Raw genomic sequence first — 16,606 nt, 5'->3', positions numbered from 1 at the left:
ATCACTTATTATGCTGCAAAAATCGGCGGTATTTAAATAAATAAATCGCATTGTAAAAAGTGGCTGGCTACTGTTATCTTTCCGGCCGCAGTGGTCTCGCGGTTCTAGGCGCGCAGTCCGGGACCGTGCGATTGCTACGGTTGCAGGTTCGAATCCTGCCTCGGGCATGGATGTGTGTGATGTCCTTAGGTTAGTTAGGTTTAAGTAGTTCTAGGGGACTGATGACCACAGCAGTTGAGTCCCATAGTGCTCAGAGCCATTTGAACCATTTACTGTTATCTTCTATGTTAGAGTCTACCTATATCGTGTGATATGCTTTCGAATATGATAATTGTTCACTTACAGTGCCTCGTTTTTCTTCCTTGGTACGCTATCGTAGCTGTTGTGTAACCTTACAGTTTGTACTATTTCTTATGTCACTGCTTTTTTATGTAATTCACAGCAAAAATTTGTTCTACATAGATGTAAACGCTGTACACTTATTAAAAGTATAGTGATCTAGTAGCGTAGATGGGTATCGATTATCTCATTTTACAACGCTATTCACGTTACTCACAATCTGGTAAACGTTTGTTAACATTGGAAAATTTTCATCTGGTGCATTAGAACTAGCTTGGGAGAACCATTTCACAAGAACGATATTTTCTGAATCCGTGCTGACTGTGGGTCAATAAATCGTTTTCTTTGAGGTACTTCATAATGTTCAAATACAGCATATGTTCCAAAACCCTACTGCAAATCGACGTTAGTGATATAGGCCTGTAATTCAGCAGATTACTTTTACTTCCCTTTTTGGATATCGGTGTGACTTGAGCAATTTTCCAGTCTTTAGCTACGGATCTTTCTGTGAGCGATTGGTTGTATATAATTGCTAAATATGGAGCTATTTTATCAGCATACTCTGGGAGGAACTTGACTGGTATACAATCTAGACCTGAGGCCTTGCCTTTATTAAGTGATTTAAGCAGCTTTGTTACTCCGAGGATATCTACTTCTATGTTTCTCATCTTGGCAGTTGTTCTTGATTGGAATTCAGGAATATTTACTTCGTCTTCTTTGGTAAAGTAGTTTCGGAAAACCGTGTTTAATAACTCTGCTTTAGTGGCACTGTCATCAGTGACTTCACTGTTGTTATCGCGCAGTGAAGGTATTGACTGCGTCTTGCCACTGGTGTGCTTTATGTATCTAGAATCTCTTTAGGTTTTTTGCCAGGTTTCGAGACAGAATTTCGTTGTGGAAATTATTAAAAGCATGTCGCATTGAAGTACGCGGCATATTTCGAACTTCAGTAAAACTTTGCCAATCTTGGGGATTTTGCGTTCTTTTAAATTTGGCATGTTTTTTTCGTTGCTTCTGCAGCAACGATCTGACCCGTTCTCTAAATTTTCTCAACAGTGTTTCTCGAAAAGAACATCGCCTTCTCTCCAGCGGTTCCCATCTGAGTTCCCGAAGCATCTCCGTAACACTTACGTGTTGTTCGAACCTGCTGGTAACTAGCAGCACACCTCTGAACTGCTTCGATGTCCTCCTTCAATCCAACCTGGTACGAATCCCAAACACTCAGGCAGTACTCAAGAATAGGTCGCACCAGCCTCCTATATGCGGTCTCCTTAACAGGTAAACCACTTCCTTAAAATTCTCGCAATCAACCGAAGTAGACCAGATATTTAAGCGACTTGACTGTGTCAACCGGGACACTAGTAATACTGTATCCGAACATTACAGGTCTGATCTTCCTACTCATCCGCCTTAACTTACATTTTTCCACATTAGCGCAACTAGGATATGGGCAGAAAATGGGGACTGACTCAGCGACTCTGACAAAGTGCACATTGTTGCGGCCCGGTGCCTGGGAACGGACATCTTGGAAGCGGCGAAGATGGTCGCCTGTTCGTGTGCTACTCTAGTGATCATCTGTGAAAAGTGGTTCAATGACTGAGGAAACCACAAGTAGGCAAGGTGTTGGGCATTCTCACTTCATTACAAAACGTGGAGATCGGAGGCTTACCCGCTCCATAAAGCAAGATAGATGACTATCCGTGACTGATCTAACTACAGAACACCATGATGGTGCAAGCACAAGTGTTTCGGAGCACACCGCTCAGCGCACGTCGCTGAACAACGCTGCAGCCGACCCCTACGTCTTCCCATGTTCAGACAACGACATCCTCCGTTACGATAGTAGTGGTCGCGGGATCATCGATATTGTATCGTGAATCAACGGAAACCCGTCGTCCGGACGCATGGATCACGTTCCTTATTACATCAGGTCGATGGTCGTGCCCGCATACGTCGTCATCCAGAAGATCGGCTACTCGAAACACGCACCGCGCCACGGGAAAGTACCTTGCTTCGGGCGACTTTCTGTGGAACCTGTTTTAGTAATAGAAGGTACAATGACAGCTACAATGTAGTAAACATCATTGCAGACCAACTGTGTACCTTCATGCTTGATGTCTTCACCGACGGTGAGGGCATCGTCCAACACGGTAACTGTGAGTGTCACAAGACCTGAGTCGTGTTACAGTTGTTTGAGGAACATAATCTTGAACACACCTTAATCCCTTGGCCACCAAATTCGCCTGATATGAACATGATGGAACACATCTGGAACGTTATCGAACCCCAGTTCCGCCCCCACAAACCAGGGGCCAGTAATTTAAAGGAATTACATGACCTGAGCCTAGACATTTGTTGCCAGACCCTGCCGGAAACCAAAATCGTTGCAGTATTAAGTTCCGAAGTTGGGCCAACAGTCGTTGCTAGAAGTATCCCACGTGTTGCTACGTTTTTCAGTAACTCTAAGCTATAGGCCCTCAACATAATCGTTCAGAAAATGCTACTTAGCTCGGACGTTCGTTATCACTCTGTGATGCCTATTACTTACGTCTCATACAGTAAAATGAATGTCCTTAAATTTTTAGATGGCACCCAGTCTCCGTTCAGAAAGTTCGCTTTTTTTTATGAACAGTAGTGAATGGATACACTCGGAGTTGATACACTGTCCGGTCATGTTAATGTGCCACCTGTTAAAAGTTTGAATAACCACCTTTGCAGCATGGGCCCCTGTGAGACGTGCAGGAAGGGGGTCAATGACGTTCTGGACTGTACCGACAGGGCTGTACTGACAACCACCCCTACTCCAGTGCCGTGGCCAACTGCCAAGTTTCTCGCTTGAGTATCCACGGCACGAAAAACGCGATCGAGATGGTGCCACAGGTTATCGATTGGGTTTACATCTAGGAGATTCGACGCCCTTGGCAGCACGACAAAAGCATCCTGGTGTTCTTCGGATCATGCACATACACTGCGAGCTGTGTGACACGTTGCATTGTCCTGCTGGAAGATACCACCGTTCCGAGGAAGAACAAACTGCATCCATGGGTGTACATGGTCCCCAAGTGCAGATGCATGCTTGTGTTGATCCATTGTGCCTTTCAAAATACCGAGATCACCCGAGGGGGCTCCAGAGAGTATTGTAGGTTGTTTGCTTTCCATTCGAAGGAGGATAAAATGTGATTCATGTGACAAGACTACCTCTCACCATTCAAGGACGTCCAGTTGCGGTATTGGCGTGATAATTCCAGTCTTCGTCGCCGATGAAAAGCAGTCGGAATGGGTGTATGCATCAGGTGCCGACGCAGCAATGTTCGCTGAACAGTCGTTGGATACGCAATTGGTAGCCCCTTGGGCGGTCAGTTGCTCAACGATAGCACATCTATTCGTCCGTACATACCTCCGCAGCTGTCGTTCACCGCTGTCACCTATAGCCCGTGGCACACTGTAATTGCCTCGGCGCCGGTCATGGATAGCACCATTTAAAAACTTGTTTCGAAAATGATTTCACCCTTGACTCGAAAGCCAATGATCATGGCGGTTTGAACATCAGATAAATCGCTCCATTTCCGCTTTACGACAATGACTGCCCTGTTTTCCGCGCCCCCCGACATGCTTTATATACCTTACACTGTTGGTGCTACCATCTGCAGTCTGTAAGCGGCTATTGCGCGTTGACGTCGAACATAGATGGTGGTGAGATTAATGGGACTGGACAGTGTATATGATGCCTACACAGCGCAATATGGTCCCGAATCAAGCAGCAGTTGCTCGTCTGCAAGGATATCCATCACTTGAGAGACTGGGCCAGTTCTTCGGTGTGGGGCAGAGTCTATTACTGAACAGGGTTAAGTCGGATCGCGATTGCGATGCATTGCTAGCTTCGTCATTCTGCGAGCTGGAGTCTGTGTCGTCCTCGAGTGCCACGCCAGTGAAATGGCAGCCAGTGAAACATGCAAGTGAATGGCGACCGCAAAGTGCGAAGTGGCGCTATTCCGCCTGTCCCTGATGCAGATAGCGAGCCCTTTCGCTCCTGTACCCTTCTTTCCAAAACCCTGTGTAAATCGATTTATTTTCAAACTTCCCTGCATGTTAAAACTGTAAGCCTTTGTTTCAGTCTACTTCATAAATCAATTCGTTACAACAAAAAATTGTAAAATTCATTACGTTTTCTATTATCTCTCGTAGCAGCAAGAACATTACGGTATTCGACAGACATCTTGTTTCTCCTGAGAATCAAATCCATACGAGGTGTAAACGTTAACCGTTTACAACGTACCGCATTAGTGTAAGAGAAATCGAGACGGGAATTTCATACATGACACTTGTGGTCTATCAAGCCTCCAAATGACTTCATTTTTTCTCATTTTTTTAGTAGGAAACAAAATGTTTGTAGTGTAAGAGAAATCGAGACGGGCAATTTCATACATGACACTTGTGGTCTATCAAGCCTCCAAATGACCTCATTATTTTCATTTTTTTTAGTAGTAAACAAAATGTTTGTTGACTCTTTTAGGATTATCCGCTCTCGGAAGCAAACCGCGATGCAGAACGCAGTGTCTGTCACTGGAATTGACCGAGCATCTCCGTGACTCTTTCGTATTTACTTTTTTTTTTGGGGGGGGGGGGGGGAGGGGAGAAGGGTCATCAGTCTTCTGACTGGTTTGATGCGGCCCGCCACGAATTCCTCTCCTGTGCCAACCTCTTCATCTCACAGTAGCACTTGCAACCTACGTCCTCAATTATTTACAGAATGTATTCCAAACTCTGTGTTCCTCTACAGTTTTTGGCCTCTGCAGCTCCCTCTAATACCACAGAAGTCATTCCCTGATGTCTTAACAGATGTCCTTGCATCCTGTCCCTTCTCCTTGTCAGTGTTTTCCACGCATTCCTTTCCTCTCCGATTCAGTGCAGAACCTCCGTATTCCTTACCTTATCAGTCCACCTAATTTCTCAACATTCGTCTGAAATACTTCGATCCTCTTCTGGTTTTCTCACAGTCCATGTTTCACTACCATACAATGCTCTGTTCCGGACATACATTCTCAGAAATGTCTTCCTCAGATTAAGGCCTGCGTTTGATACCAGTAGTCTGGAGTGCCCTGTTTGCCAGTGATAGTCTGCTTTTGATGTCCCCGTTGCTCCGTGCGTCATTGGTTATTTTACTGCCTAGGTAGTAAAATTCCTCAATTTCATCTATTTCTTGACCATCAATCCTGATGTCAAGTTTCTGGCTGTTCTTATTTCTGCTACTTCTCATTACTTTCGTCTTTCTTCGATTTACTCTCAATCCATATTTTGCACTCATTAGCCAGTTCAGTCCATTCAGCAGATCAAATAAATCTTCTTCTGTGTAGCTCAGGATAGCAATGTCTCCAGCAAATCGTATCATTGATATCCTTTCACCTTGAATTTTAATTCCATTCTTGAGCCTTTCTTTTATTTCCACCATTGCTTCTTCGATGAACAGATTGAACAGTAGGGGGAAAAGAGTACACACCTGACTTACATCGCCGATCTACGCTTCTGCGTAGAACCTCCTCGTTCCTTACCTTATCAGTCCACCAAATATTCAACATTCGTCTACAGCACCACATCTCAAATGCTTCGATTCTCTTCTGTTCCGGTTTTCCCACAGTTCATGTTTCACTACCATACAATGCACTACTCCAGACGTACATCCTCAGAAATTTCTTCCTCAAATTAAGGCCGGTATTTGATATTCGTAGACTTCTCTTGGCCAAAAATGCCTTTTTTGCCATAGCGAGTCTGCTTTTGATGTCCTCCTTGCTCCGTCCGTCATTGGTTATTTTACTGCCTAGGTAGCAGAATTCCTTAACTTCATTGACTTCGTGACCATCAATCCTGATGTTAAGTTTCTCGCTGTTCTCATTTCTACTACTTCTCATTACCTTCGTCTTTCTCCGATTTACCCTCAAACCATACTGTGTACTCTTTAGACTGTTCATTCCGTTCAGCAGATCATTTAATTCTTCTTCACTTTCACTCAGGATAGCAAAGTCATCAGCGAATCGTATCATTGATATCCTTTCACCTTGTATTTTAATTCCACTCCTGAACCTTTCTTTTATTTCCATCACTGCTTCCTCGATGTACAGATTGAAGAATAGGGGCGAAAGGCTACAGCCTTGTCTTACACCCTTCTTAATACGAGCACTTCGTTCTTGATCGTCCACTCTTATTATTCCCTCTTGGTTGTTGTACATATTGTATATGACCCGTCTCTCCCTATAGCTTACCCCTACTTTTTTCAGAATCTCGAACAACTTGCACCATTTTATATTGTCGAACGCTTTTTCCAGGTCGACAAATCCTATGAAAGTGTCTTGATTTTTCTTTAGCCTTGCTTCCATTATTAGCCGTAACGTCAGAATTGCCTCTCTCGTCCCTTTACTTTTCCTAAAGCCAAACTGATCGTCACCTAGCGCATTCTCAATTTTCTTTTCCATTCTTCTGTATATTATTCTTGTAAGCAGCTTCGATGCATGAGCTGTTAAGCTGATTGTGCGATAATTCTCGCACTTGTCAGCTCTTGCCGTCTGCGGAATTGTGTGGATGATGCTTTTCCGAAAGTCAGATGGTATATCGCCAGACTCATATATTCTACACACCAACGTGAATAGTCGTTTTGTTGCCAGTTCCCCCAATGATTTTAGAAATTCTGATGGAATGTTATCTATCCCTTCTGCCTTATTTGACCGTAAGTCCTCCAAAACTCTTTTAAATTCCGATTCTAATACTGGATCCCCTATCTCTTCTATATCGACTCCCGTTTCTTCTTCTATCACATCAGACAAATCTTCACCCTCATAGAGGCTTTCAATGTATTATTTCGACCTATCTGCTCTCTCCTCTGCATTTAACAGTGGAATTCCCGTTGCACTCTTAATGTTACCACCGTTGCTTTTAATGTCACCAAAGGTTGTTTTGACTTTCCTGTATGCTGAGTCTGTCCTTCCGACAATCATATCTTTTTCGATGTCTTCACATTTTTCCTGCAGCCAATTCGTCTTAGCTTCCCTGCACTTCCTATTTATTTCATTCCTCAGCGACTTGTATTTCTGTATTCCTGATTTTCCCGGAACATGTTTGTACTTCCTCCTTTCATCAATCAACTGAAGTATTTCTTCTGTTACCCATGGTTTCTTCGCAGCTACCTTCTTTGTACCTACGTTTTCCTTCCCAACTTCTGTGATGGCCCTTTTTAGAGATGTCCATTCCTCTTCAACTGTACTGCCTACTGCGCCATTCCTTATTGCTGTATCTACAGCGTTAGAGAACTTCAAAAGTATCTCGTCATTCCTTAGTACTTCCGTATCCCACTTCTTTGCGTATTGATTCTTCCTGACTAATGTCTTCAACTTCAGCCTACTCTACGGGCTTAGTAACTTGTTTCTTTTCTGCAAAAATCGCGCACTTGTCTGATGTCACTTTTACAAGCCGTTTACAGTAAAGACTGTGGTAAGTTATGTATTGCTGAGAAACAAAGCAGTGTCACGAAGATGATAAAACAGTTATTGAGATAATGCCATTGTTTTAGCAACTGCTTATAACTATTAATAACATACGAGGGTTGAATGAAAAGTAGTGCCTCCGCCTTCGTTAATTGGGTTTGGATGGGAATATTTTAATAAGTCAAACACAGAAATAATATTTAGAATGTGATCTTTAATTACTAATATTCACTTTTCCACATAATCACCAGGCAACTGGATACATTTCTGCCAACGATGAACAAGTTTTCTGAGGCCGTCACGGAAGAAGTTGACACACTGTTTCCGCAATCTCAGTCTCACAGTTCTCTCAACGTCTTCATCAGAAGCATAATGATGTCCCCGTAGATCGTCTTTCACTATCGTAACAGATGAAAGTCAGAGACGGTGCTAAATCTAGACTGTATGGACGATGCCATACGGTGGTGAGATTCAGTCTCTGAAATTCTGCTGTGGTGGCACGTGAAGTGTGTGATTTCGCATTGTCATGCTGCAGGAAAACATTTCCCTTTTCCTGTCTGAACCTTGTTAGCCGTCGTTCGCAGTGTTGTGGTGTAACGCTCTGATTTTAATGTTGTTCCACGATCAAGGATAGCACCATCTGCGTTCCAGAACACTGTGGCCATGATTTTTTCAGCAGAGGGCTGCATCTTGAATTTCTTTTTCTGGGGCGAGTCTTTGTGTCGATATTCCACAGACTGACGTTTCGTCTCCGGGTCGCAATGATGTACCCACGTTTCGTCTTCTGTCACACTTGAGAGAAGAAAGACGTCACCTTCGTTTTCCTAACGCGAGAGTTTTTCCTGGCAAATTTCAAGTCTGTGCACTTTCATTTCAGGAGTCAGCATCCGGGGTACCAATCGTGCACAGATCTTCCGATAACAATAATGTGACCCACACGTTCTTGTGGAATACCGATTGTGCTTGCAATTTCTCTCTGAGTGATACGTCGATCGTCTTGAATCAATCTGTCAACATTTTGCTTCTGAAACTCGGTGGTTGCTTTCACAGGACGTCTAAGTCTCTGTCTGTCACGCAGGTCAGATGTTCCCACCTCAGTATCTTTTAACTTACTCGCCCTACGACGCACAGTACTCACATCTACACAATCACCATAAAGTGCTTTCATTCTCTGATGAATCTCCTTTGGGGTGACACCTTCTGCTGTCAAGAATTCATTGACTGCACGTTGCTCAATTCGCGTTGACCGACCGTCTGCGCAGGGTTCCATACTTTAGACTGTAACAACACAACCGTTCAATGCTAAGGCTTCCCGCCAACTGGAGCTGTAGAGAAGAGGCTACGGAACAATCAGTACCTGCCGCATCCCAATGCTGCCAACTGTTGAAGACTTACAAAGGTGGAGGCATTACTTCTCAGTCGAGCCTCGTAATACAATTAATTTCTGCAGTCGCCCATGCCCTCCACTACAGAGTACACATCATACATGGGTCACTCAACTGCACTGTGACAAGTCATTCACAACTCTCTAATGGGCTCAGCATGTAAATATGACGGTAAATATGCGTCTTATTATTACATACGACTCTGTGTTGTGTTTCTCAGCATCTCTCGCCATGCACATTTGTGTATTTTTAATTTATGTTATCTTTTATAAGTTGGTATGCTCAAGAAATTGTTTAGACGCACTTTGTATTTCTGCTGGGTTATAGTCACTTTAGACGATACAATACGTCACTATCCCGTTTCTTGTTTCCATCATTATCATTATCGATTTTTTTTTGTTGCAGGAGTGATAGCTACCAAAGCGCTGCACTAACTTTCTGCCAGCTACCATGATCGACCGAAGGTGAGTAGTGAACTTAACGGCGTAGTTCAGTTTCAATTAATGCTATCTTCGGCCTAAATTTTTTCTCAATTACTTTACAGTACATTCTTTCAACTTTACAAATCAGCTAGTGTGTTACATATTTGACTTCTAAGCAGGTGAGAGAGAAAAAGTTTAGAGAAGGTTTGAAATTATGTGTAATTTGTGGGAAGTCGCTAAGTGTTCTCATTATCAAATGCTGAATGACTATAGCATTGGTAATTTATGCTTCATTTCAGATAGAAGTTATTTTTTTTTCAAGTTTCTCAGTGTTTATGGCCGAATCAGGCTTCCTCAGATTCCAGCTTCTGCGGAACATTGCCTCAACAATAACCACAAATACTTAATAGATGCACAAGTCTTACAGACAGAGGAAAAGGGGGCAAAACTCAACCAATTACAAATTTTAGAAATTAAAAGACACCCACACACCTATTATTAAACGAGAAAACCCAATTCAATTATTCACCCCTTTTAGATGAGATCACAATTCAAGGACAGAAGCAAAACTTTGGACCTAAGTCCATCAGTAGACAAAAAGTTCTTGGACGATGCATAACTTTGGTTTCGTCAAGTTAATTTAATTGCTGAATTTTGTAATTCCATATGTAATTTGTTAAAAAAATGGTTATTGAAGTAAGTTTTCATGAAGCTATAGATCGATACCTTAAGAAGTTGAGGCGACTATCTTTGCCTTATCATCATGCTTATCTGTGCATTACCACCTTTGGGAATAAGTAACATACTTGAAAATGCGTTTATAACCCGAAACATAGGTCGTGCAGTAACACAACAGTAAAATTAGTGACAAAAGGCAAAAAACAGTGTTTCTTTAGTTGATGTTTCATTTGTTTATCTGCAATAAACTCAGATTAAGTCGTTGTGAGACGTGCACCTTATTTCACCCCAAATTCATGCCTCCACATTCACTAAACTTCTCGCTGATTCCATTTTGGATTAATGCGTCAAATCCGTTGGTTGGTCCCTGGACAGTGACGTAGCCCGTATTTTGAACTGTAACCGTGCTTCAGGATGCACTGTGAACAGTGTTTTTCTTGCTTTGTTTAACTGTTATTCGTGCTGATGCGCGTGGGGGCTCACGAGCCGATCTCTGATAGAAGCAACAGTGGTTAACTTGACCGTCAGTCATTTACTTTTTCGACAGTAAGCAGCAAAAAGAGCAGCGTGAACATTCACTACCATTTTACATCTGCAAATAGTACCCTACTAAATCGCAAGATACAGATTCTCTTACACAGCTTATACGCTGTTAAATTACTGGAGGTAAACATCACGTTCAATTTTTTTTTTTTTTTTTAATGTAAGACCTTTTCTTTCCTCCATCCCTGTGTAATCCCAGCTGATGCTACATCTCTAATGATCTCTATATCAATGGGCCGCTAAACTCCAGCCTTCTTACATTCTGCGTGAGATGGCTATCGAGCCGAGCCACGTTCACTAGTACAGGGCCCCATTTCTCGACGCTCTGGAAGCACGCAGAATTATCTCGGCATGTGCTGCAGCGCGCAAGGTCGGGGACAACCTGTCCCTAATTACGCAGGCCTCTCGTGCAGTAGTCTCGTTCCTGCCGGTTTCGCTGCCAAAGCTGGTGGACGAGTTCCTCTCGTTCCTAGCAGCCCCACCCACCCCGTGCTGCCTGCCGTCAGAGGAGGCCCCGGTGTATGCATATCTGGCGCGCATATCTGCGGACGCGGCTCCCCGCCCAAGTGCTTGTAGACCTTATCGCGGTCCACAAGCACGCGCACCTAGCAGGATCTCGACACTGTTTAACCTGCGACTCCTCTCTCTGGGAAACAGGGCCGTAAACAAACAGGGGGAGGGGCGCATCTCTCGACTACACACCGTTCTGCGGAAACTCTTTCCACGACACGGCTGTGGTGCTCTCTGGCGAAGCACAATAAAAGCTTTCCGCAGCAGTTCCATTACTGCAGCATTCGAACCAGAAGCAAGCCGTCATCTTCAGTAGATAACCACCATCGTACCTTAGCAAAAGATCTGGCAGAGAAATCGAGAAAATTCTTGTCCTATGTAAAATCTTTAAGAGGTTGGAACTAAAACGAAATCCGAAGTTTTAAATTTCACGAACAAGAAATCGTTCATGCGGTAGAATCGTAGAAACATACCGTCTTTGGACCATCGAACAGACTCCCATATGGACGAAGTAGAAATAAACATTCGTGGTGCAGGAAAACAAGTGAAAGAGTTGAAAAAAAAATAAGTCACCAGGTCCGGATGGAATCCCAGTTCGGTTTACCAAAGAGTACTCTACAGTATTCGCCCCTTACCTAGATTGCATTGATCGCGAATCTCTCGCCCAGCGAGGAGTCCCAAGCGACTGGAAAAATAGCGCAGGCGACTCCTGTGTATAAGAAGGACGCGCAAAATTACAGACCGGTATCCCTAACATCGGTCTGCTGCAGAAAACTTGAACACATTCTCAGTTCGAATACAATAAATATTCTTCAGACCGACAATCTTATGTCCAGAATCAGTATGGTTTTAGAAAACATTCCTCATGCGAAACTAAGCTTGCCCTTTTCTCAGCCGGCCGCAGTGGTCGAACGGTTCTAGGCGCTTCAGTCTGGAACCGCGCGACCGCTACGGTCGCAGGTTCGAATCCTGCCTCGGGCATTGATGTGTGTGCTGTCCTTAGGTTAGTTAGGTTTAAGTAGTTCTAAGTTCTAGGGGACTGATGACCTCAGATGGTAGGTCCTATAGTGCTCAGAGCCATTTGAACCATTTGAACCCTTTTCTCACATGATATACTGTGAAATATGGATGAAGGGGTACAGGCAGATTCCATATTTCTAGATTTCCGGAAAGGGTTTGACACGGAGCCCCATTGCAGGCTGTTAAAGAAGGCATGACCATATGGAATAGTTTAACAGATATGTCATTGGCTCGAAGACTTCTTAAGTTAAAGAACTCAGTATGTTGTCCTCTACAGCCAGTGTTCATCAAAGTTAGGGTTATCGTCAGGAGTGCCCCAGGGAAGTGTATAAGTTAATGATTTGGCGGAAAAGGTGGGCAGCAAGCCGCTATTGTTTACTAATGATGCTGTGGTGTTCGGGAAGGTGTCCAATTTGATTGTCTGTAGGAGAATAAGAACAAGATGACTTAGACAAAATTTCTAGTTGGTGTGATGAATGACAGATAACTCTAAATGTAGATAAATGTAAGTTAATGCGGAGGAGTAGGAAAAACAAACCTATTAATTTTCTGATGCGGCATTAGTAGTGTCCTGGTCGACACAGTTATGTCGTTTACATATCTGAGCGTAACGTTGCAAAGCGATGTGCTGTGGAACGAACATGTGACGATTGTGGTAGGGAAGACTAATGGTTTATTGGCGCATACAGATCCTGTGCGCTAATGCACTTTTAAAGCAGTCTAGGTAAGGGCTGTCAGCCTCGTTACTTTGGTTCACGTACATGACAAAACTTCTCGCTATTCCAAAATCAATGACTGAAGCCCAATAGTCACACAAACTATTGCGGAGTGTGCGCTGAATTGAAAGTTCCTGAGAGACTAAAACCGTGTGCTGGGGCCGGACTCGAAATTGGGACGACTGCCTTTCGTCGGCAAGCGCTCTACAGACTGAGCTATCGAAGCGCTACTCGCTGTCATCGGTCATCCTCCATACAGTCCCGACGTGGTCCCATGTGATTTTTCTGTTTATAAAACTTGGAGAACACATTCGAGGACTTCATTTTCATAGTAATGAAGTGGTGCTAGCAGAGATGAGGTTGTGGCTCCGTCGCCAAGGTGACGCTATCAACAAACTGGTCTCTCGTTGGAGAAATGCGATCGTTACCAGCGTGAGTACGTTGAGAAATAAACGTGTAGACATGAAGAAAGGATAATGCTACGGAATGTTACTAACGTTTGTTTTAACTAAAAAGCTTTAAGTGTTTTCACACAGATATGTAGCCATTAGTAAAGGTTGTTTACAAAAATCTCAAAGTTCTTGGCAAATTTATTTTAAATTTTTACAGGACACTCAAAAGGGAACCTCCCCATCGCACCCCCCTCAGATTTAGTTATAAGTTGGCACAGTGGACAGGCCTTGAAAAACTGAACACAGATCAATCGAGAAAACAGGAAGAAGTTGTGTGGAACTACAGAAAAAATAAGTAAAATATACAAACTGAGTAGTCCATGTGCAACATAAGCAACATCGAGCATAGTGTCAGCTCAGGAGCGCCGTGGTCCCGTGGTTAGCGTGAACAACTGCGAAGTGAGAGGTCCTTGGTTCAAGTCTCCCCTTGGGTAAAAATTTTATTTTATTTATGTTCGCAAAGTTATGACCTGTCAGTTCGTTCATTGACGTCTCTGTTCACAGTAATAAGTTTAGTGTCTGTGTTTTGCGACCGCACCGCAAAACCGTGCGATTAGCAGACGAAAGTACGTTCCTCTCCAATGGGAACCGAAAACATTTGATCGCAAGGTCATAGGTCAACCGATTCCTCCACAGAAAAACACGTCTGATATATTCTATACGACACTGGTGACGGCTAGTGCGTCACATGACAGGAATATGTTGTCGACCCACCTAACTTGTACACTTGGCGAATGGGTAAAAAGATTCTTCTACCTTGCCCGATTTAGGTTTTCTTGTGGATGTGATAATAACTCCCAAAAAAGTGATGAAAACATAAGAGTTTGTCACATAAACTGCAACAAATGAATGCAACAGTTTCACAGTCACACAGTTGTCCCTGTGCTCTGTCAAAACATATGTTTTTAACGTTTTCCAATTTTTTCCGTGTGTACACCGTTAAATCCTGCATATGTCCAAGCAAATCTGAACTGGAATTTTCGAGAGCGAAGTTGATTGTGTGAGTGCCTGAACTTTGATAATTGACACACGTCAATTGCTAGAAAATAAAAAAGTTAGAATTTTTACTCGAGGGAAGACTTGAACCGAGGTCCTCCAGCACCGCAGTTGCTTACGCTAACCACGAGACTGCGGCTCTCCTCAAATCACAATTTCCTTGATGTGGCTTATGTTACACATCGACTACTCAATTTGTATATTTTGCTTATTTTTTTCGTAGTTCGACAAAACTTCTTCCTGTTTTCTCGATTGATCTGTGTTCAGTTTTACAAGGCCTATCCACTGTGCCAACTTATAACTAAATCTGAGGGGGGTGCGATGGGGAGGTTCCCTTGTCAGTCATTCATATGGACACAGAGTATACGAGGTGTGACAATAAAGTAATGAGACTGATTTTCTTTGAGAGATGTGGCAACCCTGCAGGCTTGCATAGGCACAATATCTTTGACCTTGGTCTATAAGCTGCTTCTAGTCCAAGCGGCACATCGATGCAATTGTTCGCAAGGGGACCTCCCCATCGCACTCCCCTCAGATTTAGTTATAAGTTGGCAAAGTGGATAGGCCTTGAAAAACTGAACACAGATCAATCGAGAAAACAGGAAGAAGTTGTGTGGAACTATGAAAAAATAGCAAAATATACAAACTGAGTAGTCCATGTGTAAGATACGCAACATCAAGGATAACGTGAGCTCAGGAGCGTCGTGGTCCCGTGGTTAGCGTGAGCAGCCGCGGAGCAAGAGGTCCTTGGTTCAAATCTTCTCTCGAGTGAAGAGTTTATTTTTTTTTATTTTCAGACAATTATTATCTGTCCGTCCGTCCGTCCGATGCGAGGTAACTGCGCCGTAGCATGAGGATGCTACACCTAAACGAACATCGAAACACACGACGTCAGTCGACAACAGCGCACGGAAGAGAGAGTATTCCTGCTAACGAGGCTCCCTGGCTGGCAGTTGACTGTTCGCTACTTTGGACGGGTGTGCGTTAAATACATGAGATGTATTCCGTGGGCAATATGATTCCAGCAAATATAGCTCGCGACTTCAATAACAAGGTCAATGAATATTTTACGAACTGTAAGTTGCGGTGTGGTCGCAAAACATACACACTAAACTTATTACAGTGAACAGAGACGTCAATGAATTAAGGAAGAAGAATTTTCACACGAGGGAAGACTTGAACCAAGGACCCATCGCTCCGCAGTTGCTCACGCTGACCACGGGACCACGGCACTCCTAAGCTCATGTTATCCTTTATGTTGCCTATCTTGCACATGGATTACTCAGTTTGTATATTTTGTTTATTTTTTTCATAGTTCCACACAACTTCTTCCTGTTTTCTCGAATAATCTGTGTTCAGTTTTTCAAGGCCTATCCACTGTGCCAACTTATAACTAAATCTGAGGGGGGTGCGATGGGGAGGTTCCCTTGTCAGTCGTGAGTTGTGCTACAATGAGTTAACACGTGTTTGTGTCTCTCGTTACGGAAATGGTTCAAATGGCTCTGAGCACTATGGGACTTAACATCTTAGGTCATCAGTCCCCTAGAACTTAGAACTACTTAAACCTAACTAACCTAAGGACATCACACACATCCATGCCCGAGGCAGGATTCGAACCTGCGACCGTAGCAGTCCCGCGGTTCCGGACTGCAGCGCCTAGAACCGCATGGCCACCGCGGCCGGCCCGTTACGGAAATGGAACCGCATAATATTGCGCAACGGTATGCCATTTCTTTTTGCGTTAAATTGGGTGAAAACGCGACGACAACTAACGGTAGGCTTCAGAAGGCTATTGGAGAGGAGGTTATGTCAAGAGCTCAAGTTTTTCGTTGACATAAAATGTTTAGTGAAGGCAGAACGAATGTTGAAGATGAAAATCGCAGTGAACGACCGTCAACCTCACGGACAAATGTCAGCTTGGCCAGGGTGCTTGAACTCGCACAGTCTGATCGAAGATTATCCGTGAAAATGATTGCAGAAGAACTGAATATCAATCGAGAAACGGTTCATCTAATGATAACTGAAGATCTTGGTATGAGAAAGATTTGTGCAAAAATGGTCCCCAAAAATCTC

The 16,606-nt window shown here is 43.5% G+C and overlaps 1 protein-coding gene across 1 annotated transcript in view; it reads left to right on the top strand.

Moving 5' to 3' along the window:
- The window catches only part of LOC124802731 (tubulointerstitial nephritis antigen-like), a 519,347-nt gene that overhangs the window by 345,480 nt on the left and 157,261 nt on the right, over positions 1-16,606 (top strand). Inside the window, exon 3 of the mRNA XM_047263700.1 lies at positions 9,602-9,660. Within this exon, the coding sequence (XP_047119656.1) occupies positions 9,647-9,660 (14 nt within the window). The 5' untranslated portion in view covers positions 9,602-9,646. The remainder of the gene's footprint in view (positions 1-9,601; positions 9,661-16,606) is intronic.

This window comes from Schistocerca piceifrons, chromosome 6, assembly GCF_021461385.2.
Source record: "Schistocerca piceifrons isolate TAMUIC-IGC-003096 chromosome 6, iqSchPice1.1, whole genome shotgun sequence".
Taxonomy (NCBI): Eukaryota; Metazoa; Arthropoda; class Insecta; order Orthoptera; family Acrididae; genus Schistocerca; species Schistocerca piceifrons.
This window is presented reverse-complemented; position numbering and strand designations above follow the sequence as displayed.